General features: G+C 40.9%; 1 protein-coding gene across 7 annotated transcripts in view; it reads right to left on the reverse strand.

Moving 5' to 3' along the window:
* The window catches only part of SPAG16 (sperm associated antigen 16), a 381,268-nt gene that overhangs the window by 113,229 nt on the left and 251,827 nt on the right, over positions 1–16,212 (reverse strand). For all 7 annotated transcript variants that reach the window (XM_069021764.1, XM_069021765.1, XM_069021767.1 and 4 more), the window contains one exon: positions 5,290–5,355. In XM_069021764.1, coding sequence (XP_068877865.1) covers positions 5,290–5,355 — 66 coding nt within the window. The remainder of the gene's footprint in view (positions 1–5,289; positions 5,356–16,212) is intronic.

A 16,212-nucleotide genomic window follows, 5' to 3' on the forward strand; every position in this document is an offset into this window, starting at 1 on the left:
AAGCTAAATATTTAAATATTTCATTTACTGCTGGTTCAAAACAAATGAATGAGACAGCGTGATGGCAGACACCTGCCTTGCTTCCTACCCCACATTCCACATCTACCATCATCGTGTGGATTTCTTCCCAATATCCAGTCTAACCCTACTGTCAGTTTGAAGCCATTCCCTCTTGTCCTGTCACTCCAGGCTTTTGTGTCTCTCCATCTTTCCTGCAGGCTCCCTTCAGCTACTGAATTTCTTGATGGTACTGAATTAATTTCTTGATGGGTTTGAAATACTCTCCTAGAACCTGCCATGAGGAAGAGCAAAAGAAGGTCTTCTAAAATCTAAGTTTCCCCACATTTGTTTGAGTCAATTTTATAAGATACTTCATGGTTTACTGTGAGTCCCTGCATGGTGACAACAAAGAGCACCAGAAGGGGTTGTAGAAAAAGAACTAAAAATCAACGCTGTGGTACATCATACAATCCCAGAATATCCTGGGTTGGAAGGGACCCACAAGGCTCATCAAAGTCCAACTCCTGGCCTGCACAGGACAGCCCCAAATCCCACCCTGTGCCTGAGATCGTTGTCCAAACAAAAGAGGGATACAAACCCTGAGGATGGAGGAGAGAGGTCCTGTGGCAGAATGAGCTCATCTCACATCTCATAATGCAAAGGCTTGAAACAAAAGAAGGTGGATTTTCTTGAGCTGTGATTATTTTTAGAGTTAGTAAACTTGACAGGATTGGGTTCAAAATCTTCAAACAGGTTTATGTTTATTTATATATAATGTATTTATATATGTTAGAGAGAACAGAAAAAACAGGTAATGCCAACTTTTCCAAGGCAACTTGTGCCTTGATTAAACAAACTGCTAGACTAAGAGATTTTTTAATGATTTTTTCCCCAGAAGAAATTATAACTGGGATTTAGATCCAAAAATAACCCAGGAAGACAAAACAAACAGAGAGTGAAGGAACTGCATTTTGTCTGAATTAGGAGTGCAGAGGCAAACTCCAGCAGCAGCTGGTGCATTTACTGACACCTAAGGTTTCTCAGCCACCATCATCTGCTGCACGTGGCTTTTCTCTGCCCTTGGCTTATTGAGGTGTGTGACACCTATTACAAAGTTTTTCTTTGCAAATGATCTCTGATGGGAAGCCTGAAATGGTGATGGGAAACGGAATGATACAAACAAGGTGTGACATTTAAAAATCAGTCCTGGATTTGTTTTTTTTTGATCCCACTGAAGGGCCTTGGCTGTGAGACTGTCTCTTTTCTCAAGGACACAGGGATACAGCAACTCGGGAGAGCCACCCCCTTCCAAATCAATGCATCCTGAATTTCCTTGGCCTTCAACAGTTAAATAAGTCCCTACATATTGCAGCTTCCTCACAGTAAGATCTGGAGGAATATTTTTAGTTCTAGGCTATCTGCTAGACATATTTATCCAGACTTCTACATTAAGAGTATCAGGGTTGGAGAGCAAAAATATTCAAACTGATCAAAATAAAGATGGATTGACCCAATTCTACTCGAGTAGCCTCAGAACGTGTTATCTGGTCTGCATATAATGTGTAAAGCAGGCCCAGTGCTAACTGCAGGGTCTGTGGGTAACACAGGGAGGATGGCCAAGGGAAGGGAGCACTCCAGGAAACTTCCAAAACTAGGGAATAACATGACTATGTCAGAGAATGGATGTAGAAGTGAATTCCAGCACAATTTCCAGAGAGTTTCCCTATTATCAGAAAGAGCTGTTTGCCAACAAATGAAATGGGGGTATTTTGACACAGATTTTATTCCTTGCCACGACAGAGAGATGGAATCAAATTTTTTTTTACTTCTAACAATGTTTAATGGCCTGAAATGGTTAAGTAATGATAATAAAATCTGTATTTTAAATGTAATTCAGTTCTGTAATTATATTTCTTATGCATGGAGACAGAAATAAACTAGAGGAAGAACCTATTAGCCCTTTTGCATGTATAATTGAACACACTTGATATTACTGGGTAACCTTTGTAAGCAACTGGCTTTGAGTTTATGCAAAGAGGTGAACACTTAGAATACATAAATAACAATAAGAGCAGATAGGTTTTTGATTTTGTATTCTGTTCTTTTCTTGTTTGTGTCTGTTAGATGCAGTCAGACATCCCTGGCTTTATCTGGCTATCCATAGAAACATCTGAGAGATCTGATTTTTGCATCATTTGGGTGCAGTAATGAATAAGAACTGACATCAAATATCAATATTATTGGCCCAGCTAAATGGTAGCTGACATGCAACTGGACTGCTGAGGAGGTAAACAAAATTGAAATTTTGTTTTTGTTTAAAAACTGTCTGACATTATTTGCCCTTCAGTAAATCAATGGAAGAATGACCTAGATGCTGCTTGCATTTTGGCTTGGGGAGGTAAAACTGGGCAGTTGCTCTCAAGCATATTTTTATAGTCTTTTAGGTTTTCCTAATATAACCAGTAATTCTAAAAATACTTCTTTTTGTTTTAGGGAAACTTCCTAACCTCTGTAATGACTCCTAAACCTGCAGATATGACACAAACACAGCATGGCAGACTCTTGGCATACTTTTATTTGGACACAAATGCATATATACACACACATAAGGGAGCAAACGTTGTTCTACTTTAAATTCACGACTCAACCAAGCATCTGTAGTCTTTATACTTCATTAGCATAGGTGATTTACCATTGCAAAGGAGCTACAGAGCTTACCTGAAAGGCTGTTTGGGCCATACCCCAGTGCAAAATAAATATCTGAAACATTTTTCTCTACAAAGTTGCTGTGTTATGGGAATGTGGGATTAAAAGGGATGGTAACAATAACTTTTAGGAAGAAAGATCCATTTTTCTAGGTCCTCAATTCAAAAGCAGCTATGTGAGTTTTGCTCAAATTTTCTCAAATGTTCCACAGGCAGAGAACCAGCTCGAAAAACTGCAAGATTTAAATGCTGCTGGAAGTATTATCTGTTAAGTCCTGACATAATCACAAGGGCAGAAGTTTCTCCAGGGCACTGTGACTCCTGTGTCCCAGCAAGGCAGGACCCAACAAATGGGTACATTCCAGGTGCCAAGCTGGCAGCTCTATTCCATAGAGAATAGGCTAATTAGGGAATCGCAGCACTAATGAGTTCTGGCTTCAAGCCTTGCCCACTTAACAAAAAAACCATTAACTACAGTTTCAGAAGCATGGTGTAGTAAATAACTCAGATTTAATCAGTTTCACAGAGCTTAATGAGGATTTATTCAATTTTTATAAATGCATTATTCTTTTTTAGCTTCTTCTTCACACAATACTCTTCCCTAAAAGTGTCCCTTAATATTTGGTATTCTGATCTAACTAGAAAATTTGTTCCTTGTTCTTGTGTAATCAGAATTTCATGTTCTTTCTGAACTCCTTTTGGCACCAAGCAGCCCGAGACAGGATTACCACAAGCCCACTGAAGTGATGTAGGAGCCACTCAAACTGACCTATGTCCAAGCAGAAAATAGAGGGAATCCCTTGGGATCTCTCACCATTACAGCTCTGCACCCACACAGTACGACTCTGTAGGGAACACTTCTCACAAAGCATGGGATGTGCAGATCCATGACATTAGGATAGAAAAAAATATAACAAAAAAACCCATCTAAGTAGGGTTTTTTCAGCAATCAGCCTTCAGTTTTGTCATTGCAGACTTCCTGGACCAGGTATAACCATTAGGCTGGACACTCTGGAAGTAATGCTGCAACTTTGTCCAAACAGTCCATGATCAATGTGCAAAATCTTTTCCATGAAAGTATTGTTGAAAATATGACTGTTTCTATAAAAACATTTTTTCCTCATAAAATATGCTTTTTTTAACAAAAATATTGATGCTCAAAACACCTTAATCAGCTTGCTTAGGGTGGAATACTTTAATTTTTTGGTGAGCAAGCAGTGGAGTGTACAAAAATAGTTCTCAAAGTCTATATTTGGCTGAAATATAGCACTTGCTTTGCTAGCCAGCCAGTGGGACAACTGTTATGTGTACAACTCAGGGCCACTACTTAAATTTTTTCAGTAGTAGAGTTAACTTACACAACTGCAATCACAGCTTCTGAAGTTATATTCCTCCCTCATTTTGATCAATGCTGCACCAAATGTTTCCATTTTCACTAATTCAATCACTGAGAATGTCAACCAATGATTCTAGTCTAGAGTTAATGCCAACTGTAATATTCCTTACCAAAACAACCTTATCTGGAAGGTTATCAGCACGTGGTCTTTCAGCTTCCTGTTAATCATTATAGGTCACATGAGGCCCTTTGTAAATTAATACCACTTTAAAGACAGTGCTGTGGTATCTCTACAGTATTTCCCTCACCACTCTTGCTCCTGTTAAATACTCTTTGTTCCCCACCACAGTGTCTCAGAGCACTGAGAGGCAGGCTGTGCCTGTCAAATACAGATAGATGCACATGGCCAAGAAAGAATTAAGATGTCTTGGGAATTCCTATTCCCCTCCCTGACATCAGCTTATCCCACACCTTCTGCTGTTCCAGCCCCTGGGGTTTGCCCTACAAACACACAGGGCTGGCAGAGCAGTTGGCAAAGCAGCAGCTGATACTGAGCAAGAAGAGAATATTCAGGATCTCCTGCAGGAAAAATTAGTACCTTGCTCTGCCTGTAATGAAAGTGTCAGTGGGAGCACAGGGAGCAAGAACACCACAAAGTTATTTTTCAGGAAAGATGGTCTCTGAGAGAAAAGGCTGCTAGCAGCAGCAGAAACCAGCACATGCCTCAGCACTTCCACACCAGTTTTAAAGAGCAGTGTGGCCAGGAGAGCTGCACAAATCATACATCACAAACACTTGGGTCATTTCAGAGTATTTCATACAGCCTCTAAGAACCATTCAGGAGAAATTCCTCCCCTTCCAAAGTTACCAGTCATTCAGACAGCAGTCTGTCACCAATCCCAGTCAAAATGATTCCTTTTAGACAATGACTATAAACTAACAAGCCAGGGAAAAGACCTAACAGCAAATTTCATTTAAATAAAGTAACTAAATGAACCCAACAGAAGAGAATGGCTTAGACATCATGCACTGATCAAAGGAGGGAGAACCAAGGAGGGGGCAGCTCTATTGTGGCAGGCACTGGAGCTCTGGTCTGGCTGGCAGGTGGAGACACTCTGAGCCACCACTGATTTTGAATCCAGCCCCAGAGGTCTCTGTGTCACCAAGGAGCAGGACAGAACAGGCCAGAGCAAGGAACGTGATGGTTAACAGGGGAAACAAAAGAGAAAATTCACATGCAGGACGTACCTTCTTGTTGAATGTAGCATGATTACAGGAATGCACGTGACCCTGGAACGTGTAAACACGGAGACCCTAGGTATGAAACAAAAAGAGAGCATTTAAATACGTTACAGCAATATAAATTATTCTGTAGCCTTGGTGTAAACAGAAGGACCTTGATTTTATGGCTGTGTGAAAATCAAGACACATTGTGTGCTAAAAAGCCAGCTCCTGGTTGCTAGAACAGGAACACATTTCTCACCATTACTAAGGATGGATCTCCTTACTTCACGTAATAGCCACCAGAAAAGGTGCATTCAAATATCACCAGGCAAAGCCATCTCCCTGGCTGGAGGGCTGGAATTAGAAGGTGTAATTGCTCCTTCCAAAAGACTGAGCTCTTGCTCTCAGGCAGTGAGTCAGGACATGTCTCTTGATACTCCACACACAGCATTAAAGGCTTCCTTAAGGAATCACAGGCATGAAATCCAAGTTAATTATCTTTTGTCATCTCCCACATTAGGCCATAACTGACCTACATAGTGCAGCAACATATGTCAGATGTCATCACTGATACGTAGCTTGTTCTCCCAGTACAGGAGCCATCCAACCACAGTATCTCCTGCTAAAAAACCTGAATTTTTCAGGATGGCAAGACAGGGTACTTAAAAGAGATGCCCTTCTCTGTTTTCATAGCAACCACTGGCTTCATGGGTTAAAAAATACTTCCTATTAAAAGTGAAGCCCAGCTCTGAGCAGTGTAATCCTATGCTGAAGAACAAATTTTCCCTCTAAGAAAGCATTTTATTAACACTGCAATTGAAAGACAGTTTGTTGCATTTTTCTGGAGAGTTGAAAAGACCCAAACACAAAATCTGAAATTCCACTACTCATCCTGGTCTTGAATCAGTCTCGCAGGAGCAGGGTTAACATAGGTTAACCATACCTCTGTCATGCTTTTAGAGTTTATATCATCAGCTTAGTCCCATTTTTATTTTCCTGATTTAAAAAAAAAAAAATCCCTCCTACTCTGACATAAGAAATTTGAATTCTCTTTTTCACTGACAAAACCTCCTACATTTTATCATCAGCATTAGCAGCATATTCTCAGTGTTTGCAACATGCCCTTTCAGAAAGTAGTTTATGAGTTTTGACCACAAAGTAATTCTGGAGGGACAGTCCTCGATAATGGTCTGTGGTTCACATTATATCTCTGAACCACTTAGGAGAACTCAGCCCAACAAAGCAGCAGTTGAAGGGGATTACATTGTTGTTGTAAATATCTCAGGGGTTAAGAGCAAGGAGGGAAAGGAGCTATTGAGGCTGAAGAGCAGTGTTGATGCAGGAAAATACGGGGATTCATTATCTGCAGATAAATTCCAGTGGAAAAGCAGAAGACAGTTCTCAAACACTGAGATACAAAAACTTACTCCAAGTAGTGGGGATAAAAAAATTCTCATTACTGTAAGAAGCTGCTTGAAAAGCCTGGAAATAAATGACCTTCTCCTGCATGTGATCTTTTGCCTACACTTGGAGACCAAGGAGGCTCTTTCCAGTCTTGGTCATATGGCATTAGAATACGAATCTCTCATAAAGCCTAGCACTTAATGCTGCACAGAATTCATTTTGTTTAAAAAAAAAAAGTCACCAAAAAATGTCACCCAAAAAAGGGAGCAGGCAACTTTGGCAAGTGCCATTTTGTATCTCATTGTATTTTTCATTTACCCTTCTGTGTTGAAGTAATTTCTGCTCCAAGGCCACATATGCTCTTGTGACTACACTAGGAAATTGGTATTACTCCCATAAAAGGATTGCAAGGCAACAAGAGAAAAAAAAGGCTCTGAACTATCAAAAGCTCTATATTTAAAGAGCACACCATCCACTTAAAGCATAAAAAGGTTGCCAGAGCACAGTTCTTGAGTCCTCCACAGTTTATAACAGAGTTACAAGGGGAAATAGTGCTAAAAACTCACTCTAAACCCCTATATATTTTAAAGTTAGATATTAGATATAGGGTGGATATCAGAGAAAGGTTCTTCCCCCAGAGGGTGCTGGGGCACTCAACAGGCTCCCCAGGGAATGGGCATGGCCCCAAGGCAGCCAGAGCCCAAGGAGTATCTGGAAACTCTTCTCAGGGACATGGTAGGAGTGCTGGGGTGTCTGTACAGGGCCAGCAGCTGGATTGATGATCCCAACGGGTCCCTTCCAGCTTGGCAAATTCTGTGATTCTATGATTTCTAAGTAATAAAATATGAACCAATAAATGCTCATAAAAGTAAAACTTAAACGATTGCTATTCAATTATAAATTCACTGCTGGAATAGAAATGTGATTACACAAAATTCCCTAAGACTGACAGGCAAATTAACTTGATAAAGATAACAGGATAGGAGACAAAGATAACCAAACACACATAAGCAGTCTAGCAAGAAAAAATGTCAAGGACATAAGATGTACCTTGTGGGCCAGCAGCGATATCGACTGCGCCCAGCCCATGGTAACAAACCAAGAGTCGGTGCCTGTTTTGCATGTAAAAAGTAGCCCTTGTAAAAAACTGCTGCTGCTCAGCTGGGTGTAGTATTTACCCTCAGACACTCTCAGATACCAATACACACACAGTAACCTTTCCACAAACACAGAAAATGCATGCTCTACCAAACCAGTGGAAAAAAGAAAACCACATGGATGCTGCACAAAATGGACGTCAACTTTCAGCTTTCCCTCCGTAAGTCAATTCAGTATAAGCCCTCTGAAAAGGATTTTAATAAAAGTAATAATAATGATAATAAAAGTGAGACAAAGAGACAAAGGCAATAGTTCTGCAAAGTGTTTCTCAATACTATCGAAACTTAATTTTCAAACTGCCACTTTATTTTTATTCAATGCACAGCTCGGGTTTTCTTTACCAACACCAGGAAATCTGAGTTTTGCAGACATAAAAACAAAACTGGAAAGCTATTGCTGAGCTGTAATAGCTCCAGCAAGAAACAAATAATAATAGATATTCTGTGGATCACAATTCAAGTTAGCACTGAGTTTTCAGCACCAGGAGCTCAGCAGTAAGTTAATGAAATCACTTTTGCACATGCATTCTGTTTTTCAAGCTTTAATCACAAAATAATCCACTATAGCACCACCAGTGCTTCATGCAGTGTGGAACTGAACAGGGTGCCCACAAGCACCTGGGTGCATCTGCCATTTCAATTAATTTCTTTAAGGTTCAAGTTGAGCAAGAGCAAACATTTGGGACTTGTACCACAAGGAAAAGAGCAGGGGAAAAAGAAGGAGATTGACATTAGGGCAGTTTTTTCCTAGGGCAGAATTACGGTCCTTTGCTGTACCCTGAAGGTCTCACTGACCATCACCCCTCACAGAGGGAACAATCACGAACTGAGAGCAGGAGAAGCAACAAAACATCAGAGCAGAACTCTGAAGCTGGAAAAAGGCCCATTTCCCCCACCTTTAACCCTTGGGGTCTATCCAGTCTCACTGCATGTCACACTCCAGCAGTATAAATCATGGAAAATACATTATTATTGTCAACTGGATCTTGACTGAAATATTAATGGAGGAAGTCGGAGTTCCATTCCCTCCTTGAGCTATTGCCCCATTACATTAATAACCATACATTCTTCCTCTGCAGGAAACACACAGATAACAGCCACATTCAAAGAAAACAAAATATGAAGTGTTCTGCACTGCTGAGGTTTTGGGGTTTTTTAATTATTATTCACACATGCACACACACATATAATTTTCCAGTCTGAAATCCAGAAATTAACATTAGAATCAGTGGTTAGAAACACCCTGGCATTATTCTATGGAGCCTATCAACCTCTCACCTTCCACTGAACACAGGCATTAATTGCCTGCCTTGGACTGGAGCTACCTAAAAGACTCCTGAGAGAGAAAACATTCCTTTGCTAAAATGAAATGTGGTATTGTGGAAAAGCAGCCTGATCTTCGGAGCTATGGATCTGTGAACAGTAATCTCCTGCTGCAAAAGTAGTTAAACAAGGTTTCTAAATTCAAATTATGTTTTTGTTCCTACTTTCACAGGATAAAACCCCAAGATTCTGCTGTAAATCCTCCCTATTGTGTATCCACATAGATATAGGAATAGCAGAGTAAGACAAGACAGGCTAAAGACAATCATAATTAATTTGCTTCTTTGCATTGTAATAATTAAGTTCAACCTTTATGTAAGACAGCAGCTGAATCTTCCTATACTTATTTTAATTACCATTTCAGCAGCAACAAAATAGAACTCCCAAACTTAACAAGCCATACTGCAAGCACCTCTGGAGAAAACACATAGCCAAAATCGGTAGAGTGTCGTTTGGAAGCGACTCACGTTTCTCAAACTCTGCTCTTTTGGTTTTCTTTCTGGATTTTGAATGCCTTGCTATACATGAACATCTGACACGAACAAACTTACTTTGCAAGTCCAGAATCAAGATAACAAATCCATTAGATCAAGCTGGGTGTAATATCCTAGTTACAATAGGTAATTATCTTTATGAGTTTGATACGAGTGTTTAGACAACAACATTTGAGTATGAGATTTATCTAAACACTGTTCAGATAGGAGATTTATTTGTAATTTCTTGGTTCATTTAGAAATTAACTCTAAGAAATAATGTTCATTCAGAAAGACTAAACTAAGAAAAGTGTTCAAACCATGAAGCACTCAGCTGTGGAAATGTTCACCTCATTCTCTTTATTAAAAACAAACAAAACCTCCCAACAGTTCTTCATGAAAGGTTTAATTGTATTTAGGGGAAAATGAAAGTTCTGAGCTTACATAGCTAGAACTTTCTCAGCAAATCAAACAGTGTAATGCTTTAGAAGCTCCCTTGGCTGGACCTGAACTTTTCCAAAAGCAAGGAATGTTCAGTGTACTGTGATTTCTGCCTACAGACTCACTGGGAAGCTCTAACCCTCCTCTCAATCTTCCTTGCTGGAGTTGTCCAAGGGCTTCCGTTTTCACAGCAAAGTGCAAAACTAAAAGTGTGCATCCTTCTCATTCCCATGCCTTATTCACAACGTGGTCTGCCAGCACTGGAGAGCTCCACAGGGAATGTGGCAGATCCAGCAGAGCTGTGGCTCTGCCATCCCTCCGTGCTGCAGGGAATCATTGCCTGTGTCATTGCCATGAAGTGGGTGCATGGAGACATCAAAAGGGACTTGGATCCCTTCACAAGAGAAAAAGGTAATTTTTAGGAGAGAGAAAACTCATTTTCATGGGATGTGATGGGTAAGCACAAAAACTGGAGGAAAGAGCCCCTTCTACTTTTGCAAGACGTCTCCACTCTTTCCTAGCCCACACCAACCCTATGAGGTTCAACAAGGGAAAGTGCACCTGGGGATGGGGCAGCCCTGGGTGTATGGACAGACTGGGGAATGAGATGCTGGAAAGCAGCACCACAGAAAGGGACCTGGTCCATGGCCAGCTGGATCTGAGTCAGCAGTGACCCGGAGCCAGGAGGGACATCCCTGTCCTGGGGGATCAGGCCCAGCATGGCCAGGCAGGCCCGGGAGGGGATTGTCCCACTCTGCTCTGGGCTGGGGCAGCCTCGCCTCGAGTGCTGGGGGCAGTTTTGGGTGCCACAATATAAGAAAGATATTAAGCTGTCAGAAAGCATCCAAAGGAGGGCAACAAAGATGGTGAAGGGCCGTGAGGGAAAGCCATGTGAGGAGTGGCTGAGGGCACCTGGTCTGTTCAGCTGGAGGAGACCGAGGGGAGACTCATCGGGGTCTGCAATGTGAGGAGAAGAGGAGGGGCAGACACTGATCTCTGCTCTGTGGGGACCAGTGACGGGACCCAATGGAATGGCCTGAAGTTGTGCCAGGGAGATTTGGGTTGGATATTTGGGGAAGGTCGTTCCCCCAGCAGGTGCTGGGGCACTGAGCAGGCTCCCCAGAGAACAGTCATGGCCCCAAGGCTGCCAGAGCTTCAGGAGTGTTTGGACAATGCTCTCAGGGACAGGGTGGGATTGTTGGAGTGTCTGTGCAGGGCCAGGAGCTGGATTGATGATCCCAGTGGGTCCCTTCTAGCTCAGGATATTCTGTGTTTCTGTATTAACTCATTCCAGCAGTCCCCTGCAAGCCCCAGGCTCTGTGTGTCCACCCTCAGGCCAGCCTTGCTTGCAGCCAGGGCCGCTCTCCATCTGCCCCATCCTGTCCCATCCAGAGGGCTCCACTCCCAGAAGGGCAGAACCACATCCATCTCCCAGTTCCACTCGGAGGCTTCACGGGCACAGCAGTGCAGTGTCTGAGCAGTGAGCACTGAGCAAATCTGGAGAACAGTTTTACCATCTGTCAGCACAGGGTTTACTCAAGAAACTCGAGCACAGAACCTTCAGTGCAAAGTTTGCTTCTGTTCTCCTTGCTTGGAATAGACCCTGAGGGGAGGAATCACACAGAAAAGGTTTCTCTATGTTAGACCAGGGCATTACTAAGATGTTTTGTAATCCCTTCTCTGGGGAATAAAATTAACTTGCCACCATTTGTGTGCTCTGTTACATGGGAATTCATAGAGGCAGGTGGATGCACCAAAACGGAAGTACATCAGCTGATAGACTCTTTTTTTTTAAAAAAACCACTTTACTCACTACATCCTCCCAAAGAAACAAAAAAGAATTTTGAACCTCTTTAAAATGCATGAACTTCTATAACAACTTTCATACTGTGAAACATTAAAAACTCAAGAGGCAGCATTTTTCTAAATCTGGTAGGTAATAAAAACTAGAAAGAGAGCTCTGCCTGCCAGCTAAGCCCAACACCATGCTTTTCATCACAGTGCAGCCTTCCTTTCACTTCACAGTTCGTAACACCTGCTATTAAATATATCAAAAAAACTTAATTAACCTTGCTCTGGAATACCCCTGAATTACCTCATTTGTGTAGGTCTGAACTTTCACCTGAATGTAGTATTAATATACCTTTTGCACTGATGATGCAGGCATATTCATTTGTCTTAACTGGGATATGAAATATGTTTCTAGGCCAAGACCTTGTGTGCTAAATGTGTTCAAAGTGAACCTCTAAGGCTCTCCTAAAAAACCTAAAAAACAGGAGTTTATAGTAGAAATGCTGACAGATTATATTCTTGCCAGCATAATATAACCTGACTCAAAGATAAATGTTTCATGAATTAAAAAAGTTGAAAAAAGCTCCTCTGTTCAGCTTTGTTCTCGAGATGAAAGTGAATTATCTTTTTGTCTTTTACTGACACTTGGATTTTTGTACTGCAGTCTGCGGAAAACTGTAACCACAGGCAGTATTTAAACAGACATGACCGTGTGGGATTCTCTCCTCACTCAACTCCTGTAAGAGACATCAAACTTCCAGCTGCATAAGGAGGAACAAAGGTCTTATGGGAAGCAGATCCTTTCCTGTACCTGCTTCTGTGAGAAGAGAGAAATGTCACCTCCAGTTGATGAGATCACACACGAGCACAGTCCCACCTGCACGGCCCCGACAGGCCAGCCAGGGAGGGCAGGGAGAAATGCCTTTGCTGGACCCATCATTCCTCTACAAGAAAATAAACAGTAAAAAGAAATGCCTCTAAGATATGGAAATTCTTTCAGTGAGAGCAGAGCTGTGTATTACTGCCCTGGTTGGTATTAGCAGATGGGTTCATTAGCAGAAGCTGCTGTGTTGTCCTAAGGATCCGTAAGGCAGCTGAACAGACACCACCCTGCCAGCACCAGAAAAGCCAAATTCCATAACTGCATTCCTCCTATCCTGCATAACTCCAGGAGTTTCAATGTTCCAGGGAGGGAACACTCAGCAGTGCATGGGCAGGGATGGCCAGGGAAATCCTGCTGTGAGTAATGTGCTGGAGCTTGTGAGTTGCAGATTAACCCAGGAACTATGCAGCAGTTTCAATTAACTTGGCATTCCATTGCTTTGCAAAACAGAGCAGCAGTTTTCAGGACAGCAATGGCTGAATGACAGGAACCTGGTAGGGCTGTCTAACATTAAACACCACGAGCTCTATTACTTTAATGTAAAAAAGATCAAAAAGATGAATTATAAATGAGCAGAAGTTTCTGGTGGAATATAACTGGAAAAGTTATGAGTGTAGCGCAAGCATAGAAAAAATACAAAATCATTTCTGTTGGCTTTGAAAATTAAATTATATGAAGGCAGAATAAAACAATGAATACATAATTTAATTATATATAAGAAAAAGTGAGAGCACTACATGTGGGAAATAATTTCCTCCTTATCTATGAGAATAGAGAGAATATGAGAAGTTGTGTATGAGTCTGAAGGGCTTTCGTGCTCTAAAAAACTGAAGTTAAATTTTGGCCAAAATGCCAAATTTTTGCCTTCTGTGAATTCCTATCAGAACAATGGAATTTTTTTTCATAGCAGCAGAAAGGAAAAACTAAGTGGCTTTAACTGGAAAAGACAGTATAGAGACAAAAGCAGGTACATACACAACCATGTTTATCAAGTAAGACAAGCTGGCCCAAATGTTTAAAAAAAAAAGGAAAAAGAAAAAGTTAAAGGATTTCTTCCCTTCAAAGAGTCAGCATAAATCAAGAGTAAGCCAGTAAGATCAAAGTTCTTACTTGTCTGACAGCCATTGGGAGAGGGTTTACTTCTATTGGAATAAAAATTTGTAAGCCTGCTGCATTCACGGTGTGAATTTTGTTCTGGCAGTCACAATACACCAAATGCATCTCAGTCAGATTTCAAATGGCAGAAGCACAGCAAAAAATACCGAAATAAGAACAACAAAAAAGGGCAAACCTAACAGAACATGGCTGCAGTTCTCCTCCACCAACCAACACTGCTGATCAGCTCTGCAAAGGCAGGCTCTTCTTTGATCTCTGTTTCTCCATTAACCAACAGCAAGGGAATGACCTCCCCAACAACGGGGCTTGGCAAAGAAACCAGGATCTAAATGGAAGTGGAAAGCACACCACTTGCTCACCATGATCTGCTTTTCCCAACTAATGCTGCTTTGGCGATAACAGGACTGTTGACCTGAATAACCAGAGAAGAGAATCCAGACTATTTGGCTAGAAAAGTTATTCATTGGAAAAAGAAGTCACTGCAAGAAAAAATAAAAAAAAGAAAAAAAGTGACTGTGTAATTTTTAAAAAGTCTTTAGATATCAAAATTAAAATGAAAGAATCACCTGTGGAAGAGGAGAAAACATTGCAATCAGCTCTTACGAATACACTGTCCACAGATTCTCTACACCAGATCCTGCTTACACCATCTACAGATTCTGAGTGAAAGGAGAAAAAGGATTGTAAAAGCCCATCAAAAATATTCCTAACCTTCTGCAATTTCAAATTCAGAATTTTGTACGTATTTGAAACCAAATTCATGCCAACATTTTCAACAGTAGGATTTCCTAGAGAAAAAAGAAAGTATTGCTGGAAGGTCTGGGTAGTGAGGGGAGTAGTTCTATTTCTTAGTTAGTCTGCTGGACATCTAAGCTTTATTTTTCATCATAGTGCTGCTCCCAGTAAAAACCTGTATTCAGTCCTGATACAAATGGAATTAGGCAAAACACCAATTTTGAAAATCCTACCTGCTTTAAAGAGTTTATTGGTCACTCCACAGCATAATTATTTTAATCATTAAAAATATACTCTAGTGGTTTAGCTTTGTTAAGTGTATTAATGTTCCCCAATAAACTTAATGACTGAAAAGACATAGGAATAAATATAGTTTTAATCCATTAATACTGACACCAGAACTGGTGACTGGACTCTTGGGACCAGAGCATGCAACTATTTATGTCACGTTCAAACAAGCAGGAGTAGAGAATTGAAACCTGAAAATCTTTACTGGGAATACCCCACAACAAAACAGGTGTCATTAAAAAGTTATACATATGTACATAAATACATAATCCTTCATGTGCAAGAAGCTGTCAAAAATCAAAAAAACCTGAAAAAAATCATTCCAAAGCAACGTGAAATTTTCCCAGAATGCTTTTATCAGGGATGATAACAACATTTAGCAACTTAGAAGCAAGAGCTCTTCACCTGTTTTAGCACCTTTTTCCCAAGATATTCACATCCTGGCAAAAGATTGCAGTGATATTGAAGAGAGGCAAAACTCCTGGAGGCCTTTTCTGAGGCCTCTTGTAAAATTACGCCATGATTACATTACCTCTTAAATTAAAAAAAGTTTCTCACAAAGTTCAGCCTGTCAGAGTTGCCAGGATTAGATCTGGGACCAAATGTATTATGACTGAGCTCAACGCTGTATAAATATTAGATCCATTATTCAAACAGCTCACAGGACACTGCCAGCTTGATTTTACAGTCACAAAATCTCCCCGTGAAATCTTTGCCCTAGGATTTTCCCCAGGAAAGGAAGGGCTGTGGCATGGGCCCTTGTCTGAGCAGCAAGGAAATGTAAACAGCAGGGTCCCACTAAAGGAGCCTCAGACAAAAGAATTCCAGCCTTGGGGTTGGTGAGTTATTAACAGCAGCTGGCTCTGTAATTGTCGGTGAAATAATCTCATTGACACATACAAGTTAGGAAATAGAGGGCTCATTAACAAAGCCTCCAGCCTTTATTAGATCATATAAATAACCAAGAGTGCCTGCAAAAGATCGATTACAGCCTTTAAACGTTTACTGAATCAGTGTTTAATTAAGACAATTTTAATATGCAAATCAAGCCTAATTATCATCATTTGTTAATGTTAGTCTGCCTGAGCTCTAAACAACTACAGCTGCAAATATGGTAACGCCATCATATTTCTCCTGCTTTTTCTTCCCCTATGAAGAACTGCAGAGGAAACGATCGAGTTGCACTCCCGGTGTGTATGAATGCTTTCAACACCACATTTCCATCTACTGTTTGAAGGTCAAAAAAGTGCTCAGCATAGCATAAAATGGAGTGGAAATGTTATGCATTTCTTCACCCACTATTTTGCAGAGAGCTTTAATGAATGTATTTCCTACC

The sequence above is a fragment of the Aphelocoma coerulescens genome, chromosome 7, assembly GCF_041296385.1.
Source record: "Aphelocoma coerulescens isolate FSJ_1873_10779 chromosome 7, UR_Acoe_1.0, whole genome shotgun sequence".
NCBI classification, from domain to species: Eukaryota; Metazoa; Chordata; class Aves; order Passeriformes; family Corvidae; genus Aphelocoma; species Aphelocoma coerulescens.